Source organism: Micropterus salmoides, unplaced genomic scaffold (genome assembly GCF_014851395.1).
Source record: "Micropterus salmoides isolate LMB-PRFRI ecotype aquatic unplaced genomic scaffold, ASM1485139v1 Ms_hic_scaffold_2335, whole genome shotgun sequence".
Lineage (NCBI taxonomy): Eukaryota > Metazoa > Chordata > Actinopteri > Centrarchiformes > Centrarchidae > Micropterus > Micropterus salmoides.
Genome location: NW_024041524.1, coordinates 1,396 through 15,819, shown reverse-complemented (window position 1 = coordinate 15,819; position 14,424 = coordinate 1,396). Strand labels below are relative to the sequence as shown.

At 39.4% G+C, this 14,424-nt stretch overlaps 3 protein-coding genes and 1 pseudogene across 7 annotated transcripts; 2 read left to right on the top strand and 2 right to left on the bottom strand.

Moving 5' to 3' along the window:
- The first annotated feature begins 1,581 nt into the window (after positions 1-1,581).
- Positions 1,582-3,447, top strand: LOC119918654 (annotated as a pseudogene).
- Positions 3,448-3,600: 153 nt separating this feature from the next.
- LOC119918658 (lens fiber membrane intrinsic protein-like) lies at positions 3,601-6,852 on the bottom strand. Its single transcript, XM_038739399.1, has 4 exons — positions 6,590-6,852; positions 4,549-4,698; positions 4,185-4,319; positions 3,601-3,772 (listed from the first exon to the last, which is right to left on the bottom strand). The coding sequence occupies exons 1-4, from the start codon at positions 6,837-6,839 to the stop codon at positions 3,711-3,713; spliced, it is 597 nt and encodes a 198-aa protein (XP_038595327.1). The 5' UTR covers positions 6,840-6,852; the 3' UTR covers positions 3,601-3,710.
- Positions 6,853-6,952: 100 nt separating this feature from the next.
- On the top strand, positions 6,953-11,712 carry LOC119918650 (free fatty acid receptor 3-like). Of its 5 annotated transcripts, XM_038739387.1 has the most exons (5): positions 6,957-7,049; positions 7,140-7,181; positions 7,263-7,319; positions 8,183-8,363; positions 10,096-11,712. In XM_038739387.1, the coding sequence occupies exons 3-5, from the start codon at positions 7,283-7,285 to the stop codon at positions 11,012-11,014; spliced, it is 1,137 nt and encodes a 378-aa protein (XP_038595315.1). In that variant the 5' UTR covers positions 6,957-7,049; positions 7,140-7,181; positions 7,263-7,282; the 3' UTR covers positions 11,015-11,712. The 5 variants fall into 5 exon arrangements, with proteins under 5 accessions (XP_038595316.1, XP_038595315.1, XP_038595317.1 ...); XM_038739388.1 differs by lacking the exon at positions 7,140-7,181 and having other exon boundaries at positions 6,953-7,049; XM_038739389.1 differs by lacking the exons at positions 6,957-7,049; positions 7,263-7,319.
- LOC119918660 (lens fiber membrane intrinsic protein-like) lies at positions 11,285-14,165 on the bottom strand. The gene is made up of 4 exons (XM_038739402.1): positions 13,959-14,165; positions 12,234-12,383; positions 11,869-12,003; positions 11,285-11,456 (listed from the first exon to the last, which is right to left on the bottom strand). Exons 1-4 carry the CDS (start codon positions 14,134-14,136, stop codon positions 11,395-11,397), a joined length of 525 nt encoding a protein of 174 aa, XP_038595330.1. The 5' UTR covers positions 14,137-14,165; the 3' UTR covers positions 11,285-11,394.
- Positions 14,166-14,424: the final 259 nt, after the last annotated feature.

Here is a 14,424-nt window from a genome sequence, read left to right as displayed (position 1 = left end):
GTCCAACAAAGGTAGAACACAAGGCAATCCAAAACACAGGGAATAATCCAGAACTAGGAAGACAAGGAACAGGCAGGAACACTCAACTTTAGACGCAAGGACGTGACAAAGACTGGAGAGACAAGCAGGCATAAATAAACACAGGGACTAACGAGCAGGGCGGGAGCAACACAGGTGAGCAGGATCAGGGCTAACAAGGCAGAGAGACAGCAGGGGGAAACAGAGAGAACACTAAACAAGCAGACATGGGGCAGAGTGAATAACCAAGAAGACAGAAACACACAAGTTACAAAGAACCAGAACCTAAATGAGAACACAGAACTAGAACACAGAGTACAGAGGAGACCAAATCACAAAAATACAAACAAGGACCAGGAATGATTACCAAAACATGAACTAAGGACATGGAACTAAACTCAGACTCCCAAACAAGACACACAGACAGAATCACAACACTAATTGGATCCATCCCCCCTCTCTCTTTTTCTTAGATCACAAGATGAAGACACACAATCAAGCCCATGCAGACCAGAGAGTAACCCTGAGGTGGACAGTCTTTGTGTTTATGACAATGATTTTGTGGAAGAAATGCGCAGACAGACCAGAGCTCAACCAAACCAGAACACCGAAGCAGCCCGCCAAAGAGACGGCGAAATACAGCCACTGGCAAAGGTGCAGCGATTGTGACAAATGCAAAGAATTATGTGGTTCACAACAGACCATCACTTATTACATGCATAAAACACCTGTAAAAATACTACACATGGATCAGAATAGAAGCCAGCAAAAACCAAATTCATCAAATCCAATCAGAAATGATCAGAAATCAGTAGTTTATGGCTTTTTGTAACTGGTGCCGTTGATGTTTCTGCCTCAACACACTGAGCGTAACTTTCAAGTCATTCGATTTTCTTTCTCCTGCTGCTTGTGTTGCTCAAGCATTGAGAAATATTAAAACCATACTTTTAACTTCCCACGGGGAGTTCCTTGCAACATAGATGACTATCAAAATTTCAGATCAGAGAATATCTGCTGCTGGTCTCACATAGTAAGGTCCCCACTTTAGTGCATTGATAAAAAAATTATTTGGTTAAAATAATTGATGTACACACTTTGTTTTTATACATTTCCTTCAGATTTGAGTATGGCTAGTTGTATAGATATTTAGACTTGAAGTGTCATTTATACTGACAGGTTTTGTAAAAGAACTTGAATTACACACAGTAGCCAGTATGTCCATGTTTATTTCATGTTGCAGTATTAACTGATTCTAATGTAAATATCGTTAATATATATATATAGCAGCTAACCATAACACCATCCTGTTGCTGAAACCACAAATGTGAAATCTCAATTTTGTTTCTAGTAATGATGCCACACTGGACTGGAAATGTCTATTTTAAAAATAATTTAGAATCTGAAATGATGACTTATTTCCTGAGCTTGGGGTGTAGGTGTAATGTAAGGTGACTGCAGGGTCATGGCTTGATTACATTCTGACCTAATGATCATGATCAGAGTTTATTGCAACACAGCTCTGATGGGAGGAGGTCTGTTATTAAACACTCAATACAAAAGTCAACACGAGCTTCAGTTTTGCATTTTAGTTAATATTAACCCACTGATGTATGCTCATTTCTCAGTGTAGAATGAGTGGCAGTGTGTCACATAGGGCTTGATTGTGGCTCACTGTTTCCGGTTGATCCTGCCTAATCTTTGAACTCGCAAGTTATGTATTGGTTGTTTTGATGAAAGGCATCGTAAGGCAAACAACAGCAACAAGGAGCTTTTTTTTTTCTTTAAAGCCTGGACAATTTTGACAACATTGACTATTTAGGTAAGTAAATATGTTTATATATTTACAGATCCGTTTTGCTGTTGAAATTCCATGTCTGTTGTTTGGAATCCGAGCTCAAGAGCTGCCTTCGGCTTATTTGTTTTGGAATAGTAATGTGATCTGAGTCATGAAAAGCCATTTTGCTAATTAACTTTATCAGTTCTTCTACAAAATAGAAGGAGGCTGCAAACACAACTGAGTTATTAACAGTATCTACAAGATTGCTGAGCAAAACCTTAAAATGCTGATTTGACTTTTTTAAAATCACTAATGTCTTTGACCAGATACTTTTAAGGTATATTCACATACAGTATGAACAGGTCCGCTAACCTTAATACACCTCTAACTGCACCAACCATTTAAATCACAGGGACTTTAAGAGTATGTGGTTGTTCAAGCGTGTTTAATACTCCCTCATAATCTCCGATCATCATTAGGTGTCAGAAACGCACATCATGCATACTGACTTCACTGATTCGTCACCGTTGTCACTGGTATAAAACTATAAAATAATCTGTAATTTACAACCACCTGGTTATGTTATTTTGTAAATTTTGATTCCTCTTCCTTTGGTTTAGATCCACAATGGAGTCAGTGGTACAGAGTGAGCTCATTCTCGCAGTTTACATCATCTCTTTCCTGTTAGGCCTGCCAGCCAACCTGCTGGCTTTCTATGCCTTCTGTGTCAAGATCCATTCCAATCCCCTTCCAACAGATATCCTGCTACTCAATCTGACGGTCTCTGACCTGATCTTCTTGATCATCCTTCCTCTAAGATGCATGAGGCAGCGTCAGGCATGAAATGGAATTTGCCCGAGTTCCTGTGCTCCATCACCGCCTTCACCTTCTTCTCCACGATCTACACCAGCTCCTTGCTGCTGATGGCAGTGAGTGTGGTTCGCTACATTGCAGTAGCTTTCCCGATCACGTATCATACGCTGTGCAGACCAGTGTACGCGATAGTTATCAGTGTTGTTATTTGGCTAATCTCAGCCGCACACTGCAGCATTACTTCATTATCCAGCACCATCCATCCCTGTCCAGAAATGACACCACTTACTGCTATGAGAACTTCACAGAGACGCAGTTGAAGGTTCTGCTCCCAGTACGTTTGGAGTTTTCTTTGTGCTCTGTCTTATTCCACTACTAATTTGTATTTACTGCTACTCACGCTGCATCTTAATCCTGTACAGCCGTGCCAGGATAACTCAAATGCAGAAGCAGAAGGCCATCGGCATGGCCTCGGGGACTTTAGCTGTGTTTCTCATTTGTGTGCTGCCATATAACATTTCTCATTTACTGGGTTACTTCCAGGGTAAAAGCCCACAATGGAGGTACTACACCTTGCTGCTTAGCACCTTCAACACCTGTATTGATCCCATCATCTTCTACTTTTCCTCCTCCTCTTTCCACTGCACTAGTCAAAAGTCAATTTTCAGGAAGCGTGGACACAATGTTTCAGATGCACAAAAGCAGACCACAAGCTCTAGCTAAGAGCAATATACACGCTGACTTTAATACAATATGTACATATCCAGCTTCAACATTATTATTGTACTTTATATTAAGGACATCAGAATGTGTAATGCAGAACAAGCGGCTTTGACAGTCCAGTCATTTATAAAAAATTGTCTCTCATCCAGGTTTTGCTGTCTACTGGTTGACAAAATATCTTGTTAGAGGTGATCTATTCCTGCTCAAAGGGACTGAGCTGCTTCAATCTCAAACCATTGTAGATCATTTTATGACAAAACCACAATACATGTTTGGTGCAAATGCAAGATTCCAAATTTTATTATTTTACAGTAAATTATCTTGTTTTGAATGGGAATTGATATCCTTTGCACCCTTGACACATTATTTCCTGTTTACTTTAACGCGGGCCAGTCACTCTTCTGCACTCATGCATTCTGTAGGCACACATGTAGAATATACCTGCAAAACAAAACATAGGTTAGCTGTAAAGGCCTTTTCTATAGTACACAAACATATCAAGTAAGATAATGGCACAATAACAAAATTGCTTTTGAGTGTAAATCTTATTGATGTTTTAGTTTGAAAATATGTATTGGGCATTTTCATGAGCATGTGCAAAGCTGAAGAGACTGTAATAACTCACAATACACATCAGAAACTTTAGTAAATACTGTAAATAAACTGTCATAAAAATGAAAGTGTTTGTGTGACAGCATTGTATTTGTGATTTTTAGAATTGTTTTTCCAGATTTGACAGCGCTGTTGTGAGAATTTGGAATATTAACTGTAAAAATTTCAACTGATTTTGTTCACTACCAGCAAGATAATTACATTACATTGAACTCTACTGCTCTCCTTCATTTGAACAAACCTGCAAAGAAGGTCATGAGCAGTGCCACCCAGCCTAGTATGTAGGACCAAGAGAAGCGCCAGTCACCAAAGCGCTTGCCCAGGAAGTTCACCGTCACCCCGGTGTAAATTGCCATTGCAAGCAGAACAAAGAGAGCTGGCATGGTGCACAGAGAGTGAAACATATTAAAATGAATATCTATAATAGTAAAGGTCATCTCACTTGGAAGTCACCTGGTGCACCCACAGAGTTTCTATTGTAGGCCTTGCGAACTTTGTCTGATATTTACATAAATGCAAATTCACTTAATAGTACATCATTTATGGCAGATGTGATGTAAAAAAAATCAGTACAATATTATCTGGTTACTGTATTCATAACTTACTTGAAACAAAGAACATGATCCCAGCAGCAAATGAGCGGTTGAACCTCTCAAAGGCTGAGAAGTGGGCAAAGGAGAGGATTCCTGCAATGATGCCAGCAAAGCATGACATGGCAGAGAGGATCATGAAAGCACGAGTGGCATTCCAATAAGCTGAGAGGAGTAAAACAAGTGAGAGAACATGTTATAAACATAAATGAAAAAATATAATGTTATTTGATATGAACAGGTTCATACTAAAAAGCACTCAATGTAATTTGAAATCTTGCTGGAAATGAATCTATTTCCTAATATTTCTACTGAACTGCACTGCAGGAGTCACACAGCAGCAATCATTAACTCTGCCATGCAGTTTGAAGGCAGACAATCCTTAAACAGTGAAGGTTTTTAAGGGAAATGTGTAGTCTACTGTCTTCAAATGGTCAAGTTGCACAAGAAGCGCATTTTGCGGGATTTAAAGTTTCCATTTAATTCAGAGGAACTTTTCTAAATTTTACATCACAACTGTTTATCTGGTGAAATGAGCAGTTCCCGTTTGATGCAACACTATAACTTCCCACAACTATACTGAGTAGAGAAGCATATTTCCACCTAAGGTGCAAAATTTAGATGATTTAGAAATTTGTATATTTTTGTACCAAAATCTCTTATTTCTCTCTCGGAGAAACAGATCTTTTAAATGAGAACTTTTTATACTAAATCACATAGTGTTGTATCACTTTTACTTAAATAAAAGAGAGGGATCCCTCCTCTGTTCCTGAGGTTTCTTCCCTCCATGTTTTCCTGTTAAAGCAGTGGTTCTCAAACTGGGTGGCATAGTGCCACTGCAGGAGGGGCATGGATGTTGAGCAGACCTAAAGTTGAATGAATGTGATTTATGTGGTGGTATAAAAAAGGGCTCTGATGCAAGTAGGGTTATTTTGCTAACCTGAATCTTTTGTTTTATTTCAATCGCCCCCATTGTTAATGATTGATAAAATGAAATCCACTTTTTGTAGAGTCTGGGGTGTGAACATTTTTCACGCAAATAGTATCACTGCTGTTTGTTATTGAGTTTTTTTTAATGACGTTCTTATTCCACATATTTGTGAGTTGTGTACAAACAGAGTGACAGAGAGGCACAGACACAGACAGGCAGGAGAGAAGATAATGGTTCTTTTAACTTCAACGCCCTCTTATCCGGGAAGATGTAAAAAGCTTAATTTATGAGGTTATTATAAAGATATAAACTCTAACGTTACATGTGATTAGAAAAGAGCAGAGGAGCAGAATCGCTTAGAAAGTAACCTGGCTGAGGGGGAAGAGGAGGTAAAATGCTGCCTCCCATTGTTTGGGGTATGTGGCCCGGAATTCCACGTTGTACCTTTAAGCAAGATTTTGAATGCATGACTTCACTTGGAGCATGAACACACACCTACCTCCTGGTAACTTTCTAGGTAATGTTAATTCTGCGGCGCATGCACTCGCTTTTTTTCCATCCTTCTATGATCTGCTCCTCTCATTACAGTTTGGCAGCAATGAAACAATGAATAGTCACATTTAACAATCTGCGACACAAAGACAATATAACTTAACGATACTTTATCAACTTAATGCAAATTTGCGTATGGAACTATGTCGATTTGCAGTCCCTTGAAATGAAACATTACTCTTGTCAGTCATGATCTTGACCATGATGACAACTATTTGGGAGAATGCCAGGTGCAATTAATCTGGCACAATCATTGGTCAAACTCGTCTTCTTTAGCTTTTCGGCAGGCAGTTCACTGCCGCCTCCAGCTGTTAGACTTGGGTACTGCACGTGCACAATTGAACTCAGTGTTGTCAGCAGCATTTTGGGTAGTTTAGAGTGACAAATTTTTAACAGGGTACTTTGATTTCAAAATAAGTATATGCTACACAAAATCCACAGAGGTTGGCAGGTCTGCAAGGTATCTCTGACACTTGAACATCATGTAGAAAATCCATGATATCAGAGAGGTTTGGTTACTTTAAAATAAGAGCATTTTTGTTTTTCTCTTTCTAGATGCCCCAGTAATCCTACCTGAGTCCTTCTGCCACCTGATGGGGGAAGTACTAAAGTGTGTCTGCCAAGCTGAGGCATCACCTAATGCCTCTATAGGCTGGACCATTGAAGGAAATGACACCTTTCCATCCTCCTTTAGCTTTGTCTCCAGAAATAAGAAAAATGTAGTCTCAGGGGAAATAAGCGGACCAACTAAAAGCCAGCCTAACATTTCTTGCACAGCCACGAACGCACTGGGCAGCAACACCAAACAGCTCTCTGTAGACATCTTGTCAAAAACATGTACGTTACTGTACACTTACGGTAATTTGTTATCCCAAGCTACATTCAAAAGCAGAACCATTCATCATATTTACTAATTAAGCTATTTTCCTTTTACAGTCTCTTTGCCCATGTGGTTGTCAGCATTAATGCTCCTGGGGACTGCTTTGTTGTTTGGTTGTGCAGTGTTCATTTACAGAAAATATTCAAGAGGCAGGTTGGTAGACTGAATTCCTTGTCATACAGAACGACTGTGCTGCTACCGCAGCTAAGATTAATCTTTTTATTGTTGTTATATTACCCATAGACCAACACCGGAGTTTGTGTGCAACACTAACATTATTTTAAGGTATGAAACCATGTTTATAGTTGACAATGATTTATTTCAAATTTGCTGAATTCAGATCACATTTTTGTGTCTTTTTTGAAGGTCACAAATTTTATTAGAGAATGTCCAACAGGAACAAGTATACAACAGTCCTCAAAGGTAAATCTCAAACTATTTTATTCTTAATTTCAGTGCAAACATTTGGCTTTATGTATTAATATAATAAGTATGTAGTGAGGAAAAGTGAGTTATTCATGACATACGAGTTGCCTATTTAGTTTTTTTCTCTGCCCTTAAACCTCAAGCATACAAAAGTCATAGAAGTCATAGTTTGTCAGAATGGTCTGTGTATTGATGTGCACAATGAAACACACCTAAATTAAAGGAGATATTGAAAGCATCTAATTGTCATGGGTTGGGGCGCTGAGTGCAGACTGGGGCGAGGACCCAAATGCAGACAATGGAAAGGCGAGGAGGTTGCAGTCCAAAAATGTTTATTAACTCAAAAAAGCTTACAAGGAGCTCGAGGCAAAGTCCAACAAAGGTAGAACACAAGGCAATCCAAAACACAGGGAATAATCCAGAACTAGGAAGACAAGGAACAGGCAGGAACACTCAACTTTAGACGCAAGGACGTGACAAAGACTGGAGAGACAAGCAGGCATAAATAAACACAGGGACTAACGAGCAGGGCGGGAGCAACACAGGTGAGCAGGATCAGGGCTAACAAGGCAGAGAGACAGCAGGGGGAAACAGAGAGAACACTAAACAAGCAGACATGGGCAGAGTGAATAACCAAGAAGACAGAAACACACAAGTTACAAAGAACCAGAACCTAAATGAGAACACAGAACTAGAACACAGAGTACAGAGGAGACCAAATCACAAAAATACAAACAAGGACCAGGAATGATTACCAAAACATGAACTAAGGACATGGAACTAAACTCAGACTCCCAAACAAGACACACAGACAGAATCACAACACTAATTGGATCCATCCCCCTCTCTCTTTTTCTTAGATCACAAGATGAAGACACACAATCAAGCCCATGCAGACCAGAGAGTAACCCTGAGGTGGACAGTCTTTGTGTTTATGACAATGATTTTGTGGAAGAAATGCGCAGACAGACCAGAGCTCAACCAAACCAGAACACCGAAGCAGCCCGCCAAAGAGACGGCGAAATACAGCCACTGGCAAAGGTGCAGCGATTGTGACAAATGCAAAGAATTATGTGGTTCACAACAGACCATCACTTATTACATGCATAAAACACCTGTAAAAATACTACACATGGATCAGAATAGAAGCCAGCAAAAACCAAATTCATCAAATCCAATCAGAAATGATCAGAAATCAGTAGTTTATGGCTTTTTGTAACTGGTGCCGTTGATGTTTCTGCCTCAACACACTGAGCGTAACTTTCAAGTCATTCGATTTTCTTTCTCCTTCTGCTTGTGTTGCTCAAGCATTGAGAAATATTAAAACCATACTTTTAACTTCCCACGGGGAGTTCCTTGCAACATAGATGACTATCAAAATTTCAGATCAGAGAATATCTGCTGCTGGTCTCACATAGTAAGGTCCTTACATTGCTTAAAAATGTATTGGTTAAAATAATTGATGTACACACTTTGTTTTTATACATTTCCTTCAGATTTGGTATGGCTAGTTGTATAGATATTTAGACTTGAAGTGTCATTTATACTGACAGGTTTTGTAAAAGAACTTGAATTACACACAGTAGCCAGTATGTCCATGTTTATTTCCTGTTGCAGTATTAACTGATTCTAATATCGCTGACAGGAAGGAAATATTCAAGATTTTCCCCGGCTACAGAAAACAGCTGTAGGCTAAAAGCTAGCCTATAGTGTAAATAGCAGCTAACCATAACACCATCCTGTTGCTGAAACCACAAATGTGAAATCTCAATTTGGTTTCTAGTAATGATGCCACACTGGACTGGAAATGTCTATTTTAAAAATAATTTAGAATCTGAAATGATGACTTATTTCCTGAGCTTGGGGTGTAGGTGTAATGTAAGATGACTGCAGGGTCATGGCTTGATTACATTCTGACCTAATGATCATGATCAGAGTTTATTGCAACACAGCTCTGATGGGAGGAGGTCTGTTATTAACACACTCAATACAAAACACGAGCTTCAGTTTTGCATTTTAGTTAATATTAACCCACTGATGTATGCTCATTTCTCAGTGTAGAATGAGTGGCAGTGTGTCACATAGGGCTTGATTGTGGCTCACTGTTTCCGGTTGATCCTGCCTAATCTTTGAACTCGCAAGTTATGTATTGGTTGTTTTGATGAAAGGCATCGTAAGGCAAACAACAGCAACAAGGAGCTTTTTTTTTTCTTTAAAGCCTGGACAATTTTGACAACATTGACTATTTAGGTAAGTAAATATGTTTATATATTTACAGATCCGTTTTGCTGTTGAAATTCCATGTCTGTTGTTTGGAATCCGAGCTCAAGAGCTGCCTTCGGCTTATTTGTTTTGGAATAGTAATGTGATCTGAGTCATGAAAAGCCATTTTGCTAATTAACTTTATCAGTTCTTCTACAAAATAGAAGGAGGCTGCAAACACAACTGAGTTATTAACAGTATCTACAAGATTGCTGAGCAAAACCTTAAAATGCTGATTTGACTTTTTTAAAATCAGTAATATCTTTGACCAGATACTTTTAAGGCATATTCACATACAGTACAGGACTTTAAGAGTATGTGGTTGTTCAAGCGTGTTTAATACTCCCTCATAATCTCCGATCATCATTAGGTGTCAGAAACGCACATCATGCATACTGACTTCACTGATTCGTCACCGTTGTCACTGGTATAAAACTATAAAATAATCTGTAATTTACAACCACCTGGTTATGTTATTTTGTAAATTTTGATTCCTCTTCCTTTGGTTTAGATCCGCAATGGAGTCAGTGGTGCAGAGTGAGCTCATTCTCGCAGTTTACATCATCTCTTTCCTGTTAGGCCTGCCAGCCAACCTGCTGGCTTTCTATGCCTTCTGTGTCAAGATCCATTCCAATCCCCTTCCAACAGATATCCTGCTACTCAATCTGACAGTCTCTGACCTGATCTTCTTGATCATCCTTCCTCTAAAGATGTATGAGGCAGCGTCAGGCATGAAATGGAATTTGCCCGAGTTCCTGTGCTCCATCACCGCCTTCACCTTCTTCTCCACGATCTACACCAGCTCCTTGCTGCTGATGGCAGTGAGTGTGGTTCGCTACATTGCAGTAGCTTTCCCGATCACGTATCATACGCTGTGCAGACCAGTGTACGCGATAGTTATCAGTGTTGTTATTTGGCTAATCTCAGCCGCACACTGCAGCATTACTTTCATTATCCAGCACCATCCATCCCTGTCCAGAAATGACACCACTTACTGCTATGAGAACTTCACAGAGACGCAGTTGAAGGTTCTGCTCCCAGTACGTTTGGAGTTTTTCTTTGTGCTCTGTCTTATTCCACTACTAATTTGTATTTACTGCTACTCACGCTGCATCTTAATCCTGTACAGCCGTGCCAGGATAACTCAAATGCAGAAGCAGAAGGCCATCGGCATGGCCTCGGGGACTTTAGCTGTGTTTCTCATTTGTGTGCTGCCATATAACATTTCTCATTTACTGGGTTACTTCCAGGGTAAAAGCCCACAATGGAGGTACTACACCTTGCTGCTTAGCACCTTCAACACCTGTATTGATCCCATCATCTTCTACTTTTCCTCCTCCTCTTTCCACTGCACTAGTCAAAAGTCAATTTTCAGGAAGCGTGGACACAATGTTTCAGATGCACAAAAGCAGACCACAAGCTCTAGCTAAGAGCAATATACACGCTGACTTTAATACAATATGTACATATCCAGCTTCAACATTATTATTGTACTTTATATTAAGGACATCAGAATGTGTAATGCAGAACAAGCGGCTTTGACAGTCCAGTTCATTTATAAAAAATTGTCTCTCATCCAGGTTTTGCTGTCTACTGGTTAACAAAATATCTTGTTAGAGGTGATCTATTCCTGCTCAAAGGGACTGAGCTGCTTCAATCTCAAACCATTGTAGATCATTTTATGACAAAACCACAATACATGTTTGGTGCAAATGCAAGATTCCAAATTTTATTATTTTACAGTAAATTATCTTGTTTTGAATGGGAATTGATATCCTTTGCACCCTTGACACATTATTTCCTGTTTACTTTAACGCGGGCCAGTCACTCTTCTGCACTCATGCATTCTGTAGGCACACATGTAGAATATACCTGCAAAACAAAACATAGGTTAGCTGTAAAGGCCTTTTCTATAGTACACAAACATATCAAGTAAGATAATGGCACAATAACAAAATTGCTTTTGAGTGTAAATCTTATTGATGTTTTAGTTTGAAAATATGTATTGGGCATTTTCATGAGCATGTGCAAAGCTGAAGAGACTGTAATAACTCACAATACACATCAGAAACTTTAGTAAATACTGTAAATAAACTGTCATAAAAATGAAAGTGTTTGTGTGACAGCATTGTATTTGTGATTTTTAGAATTGTTTTTCCAGATTTGACAGCGCTGTTGTGAGAATTTGGAATATTAACTGTAAAAATTTCAACTGATTTTGTTCACTACCAGCAAGATAATTACATTACATTGAACTCTACTGCTCTCCTTCATTTGAACAAACCTGCAAAGAAGGTCATGAGCAGTGCCACCCAGCCTAGTATGTAGGACCAAGAGAAGCGCCAGTCACCAAAGCGCTTGCCCAGGAAGTTCACCGTCACCCCGGTGTAAATTGCCATTGCAAGCAGAACAAAGAGAGCTGGCATGGTGGACAGAGAGTGAAACATATTAAAATGAATATCTATAATAGTAAAGGTCATCTCACTTGGAAGTCACCTGGTGCACCCACAGAGTTTCTATTGTAGGCCTTGCGAACTTTGTCTGATATTTACATGAAATGCAAATTCACTTAATAGTACATCATTTATGGCAGATGTGATGTAAAAAAAATCAGTACAATATTATCTGGTTACTGTATTCATAACTTACTTGAAACAAAGAACATGATCCCAGCAGCAAATGAGCGGTTGAACCTCTCAAAGGCTGAGAAGTGGGCAAAGGAGAGGATTCCTGCAATGATGCCAGCAAAGCATGACATGGCAGAGAGGATCATGAAAGCACGAGTGGCATTCCAATAAGCTGAGAGGAGTAAAACAAGTGAGAGAACATGTTATAAACATAAATGAAAAAATATAATGTTATTTGATATGAACAGGTTCATACCAAAAAGCATCAATGTAATTTGAAATCTTGCTGGAAATGAATCTATTTCCTAATATTTCTACTGAACTGCACTGCAGGAGTCACACAGCAGCAATCATTAACTCTGCCATGCAGTTTGAAGGCAGACAATCCTTAAACAGTGAAGGTTTTTAAGGGAAATGTGTAGTCTACTGTCTTCAAATGGTCAAGTTGCACAAGAAGCGCATTTTGTGGGATTTAAAGTTTCCATTTAATTCAGAGGAACTTTTCTAAATTTTACATCACAACTGTTTATCTGGTGAAATGAGCAGTTCCCGTTTGATGCAACACTATAACTTCCCACAACTATACTGAGTAGAGAAGCATATTTCCACCTAAGGTGCAAAATTTAGATGATTTAGAAATTTGTTTCTTGTTGTACCAAAATCTCTTATTTTCTCTCTCGGAGAAACAGATCTTTTAAATGAGAACTTTTTATACTAAATCACATAGAGTTGTATCACTTTTACTTAAATAAAAGAGAGGGATCCCTCCTCTGTTCCTGAGGTTTCTTCCCTCCATGTTTTCCTGTTAAAGCAGTGGTTCTCAAACTGGGTGGCATAGTGCCACTGCAGGAGGAGCATGGATGTTGAGCAGACCTAAAGTTGAATGAATGTGATTCATGTGGTGGTATAAAAAAGGGCTCTGATGCAAGTAGGGTTATTTTGCTAACCTGAATCTTTTGTTTTATTTCAATCGCCCCTATTGTTAATGATTGATAAAATGAAATCCACTTTTTCTGGAGTCTGGGGTGTGAACATTTTTCACCTTCTAAAGGGAGGCGTGACAAGAAAAGTTTGAGAACCACTGTGTTAAAGGGTTTTTTAGTGGGGGGTCGGGGACGGGGGGAGTATTTCCTCATTCAGATCGAGGGTCTGAAGGACAAAGGGTGTTGTATGCTGTACAGATTGTAAAGCCCCTTGAGGCTAATTGAAATGTGATGATGTGTAATGTTGGGCTATATAAATAAAATTGACTTGACTTCATGAACAAATACCTGCAAATACCTGACATTCCCATCAGTCTCCGCTGTACTTTGTGTTTAATACTAATTAGCAGATTGCAGCATGCACACATGCTTTAAATGGTAAACATGGTAAACATACCTGCTTAGCATCCACATGTTAGCATTGTCATTGTGAGCATGCTAGCATAATGACATTAGCATGTAGCTCAAAGCACCACAGTGCCTAAACACAGCCTCACAGAGTTGCTAGCATGGCTGTAGACTTATGTGAATGGTGTGAATAGATAACCATTGTTGCTATCGTTCTAGTCTGCCTGTATGCACTTCTCATCTTATGAAAGTCAGCTCAATAAATTCTTGCAACTGTATCTCTAGTTTGGACAGTCAGAATAATCACAGTTGTATTCATATATATATGAATACAACTAGACTCTTGTGAGAGTTACTGTGCCTCAGGAAGACACAAAGGACATCTTTAAGGGTCCAAAAGATAATGTCCCACTTACCAATGCTGTCTGTCTGCATGTAGCACTTGCCAGACATGCAGTACCTCCACAGGCCTTGATGGGCAAAGCTGCCAGACAGACGATACTGCATCCAGTAGTCTGTGGCTGTGGAGACCACCAACAAGATGTTCCCCACAATGGCACAAAATAGGCCCCCTCCCATGAAGCTGTACATCATGAGTGACACTATGAAATTGGGTAAGGCTTTATGTGCTGTGCAAAAAGAAAAAAGATGTGAGTCAATGGAACCTTTAGTAATGAAGTTAGTATTTTTTTATTGCAGGGTTTGTAGCTCTAGTTTTAGTTTTCAGCAGTAAATGGATTGAGGAGACAGGAATGGTCTGAAGGAGTGGATGCAGAGGCACAAAATATTGTACACATCTAGAAGCTGCCAATGCAGTTGGTCTGCTGTGATGTTGGCCAGCATCGCCACTGGTGAACAGAGGCTTATCTTTGAGCTATACAT

What these genes read in the sequence shown, in the direction of transcription:
- LOC119918658 (XM_038739399.1), bottom strand. Translation starts at nt 6,839, where the DNA reads ATGTCTACAGAGAGCTGTTTGGTGTTGCTGCCCAGTGCGTTCGTGGCT. An exon ending in CAGGTGGCAGAAGGACTCAG is followed by an intron (nt 4,699 to 6,589) that starts GTAGGATTACTG and finishes TACTCCTCTCAG; the next exon opens with CTTATTGGAATGCCACTCGT. An exon ending in GCTCATGACCTTCTTTGCAG is followed by an intron (nt 3,773 to 4,184) that starts GTTTGTTCAAAT and finishes TTTGTTTTGCAG; the next exon opens with GTATATTCTACATGTGTGCC.
- LOC119918660 (XM_038739402.1), bottom strand. Translation starts at nt 14,136, where the DNA reads ATGATGTACAGCTTCATGGGAGGGGGCCTATTTTGTGCCATTGTGGGG. An exon ending in CATGCAGACAGACAGCATTG is followed by an intron (nt 12,384 to 13,958) that starts GTAAGTGGGACA and finishes TACTCCTCTCAG; the next exon opens with CTTATTGGAATGCCACTCGT. An exon ending in GATCATGTTCTTTGTTTCAA is followed by an intron (nt 12,004 to 12,233) that starts GTAAGTTATGAA and finishes CCACCATGCCAG; the next exon opens with CTCTCTTTGTTCTGCTTGCA.
- LOC119918650 (XM_038739388.1), top strand. Translation starts at nt 7,283, where the DNA reads ATGTCCAACAGGAACAAGTATACAACAGTCCTCAAAG. An exon ending in GTATACAACAGTCCTCAAAG is followed by an intron (nt 7,320 to 8,182) that starts GTAAATCTCAAA and finishes TCTTTTTCTTAG; the next exon opens with ATCACAAGATGAAGACACAC. An exon ending in AAATACAGCCACTGGCAAAG is followed by an intron (nt 8,364 to 10,095) that starts GTGCAGCGATTG and finishes CCTTTGGTTTAG; the next exon opens with ATCCGCAATGGAGTCAGTGG.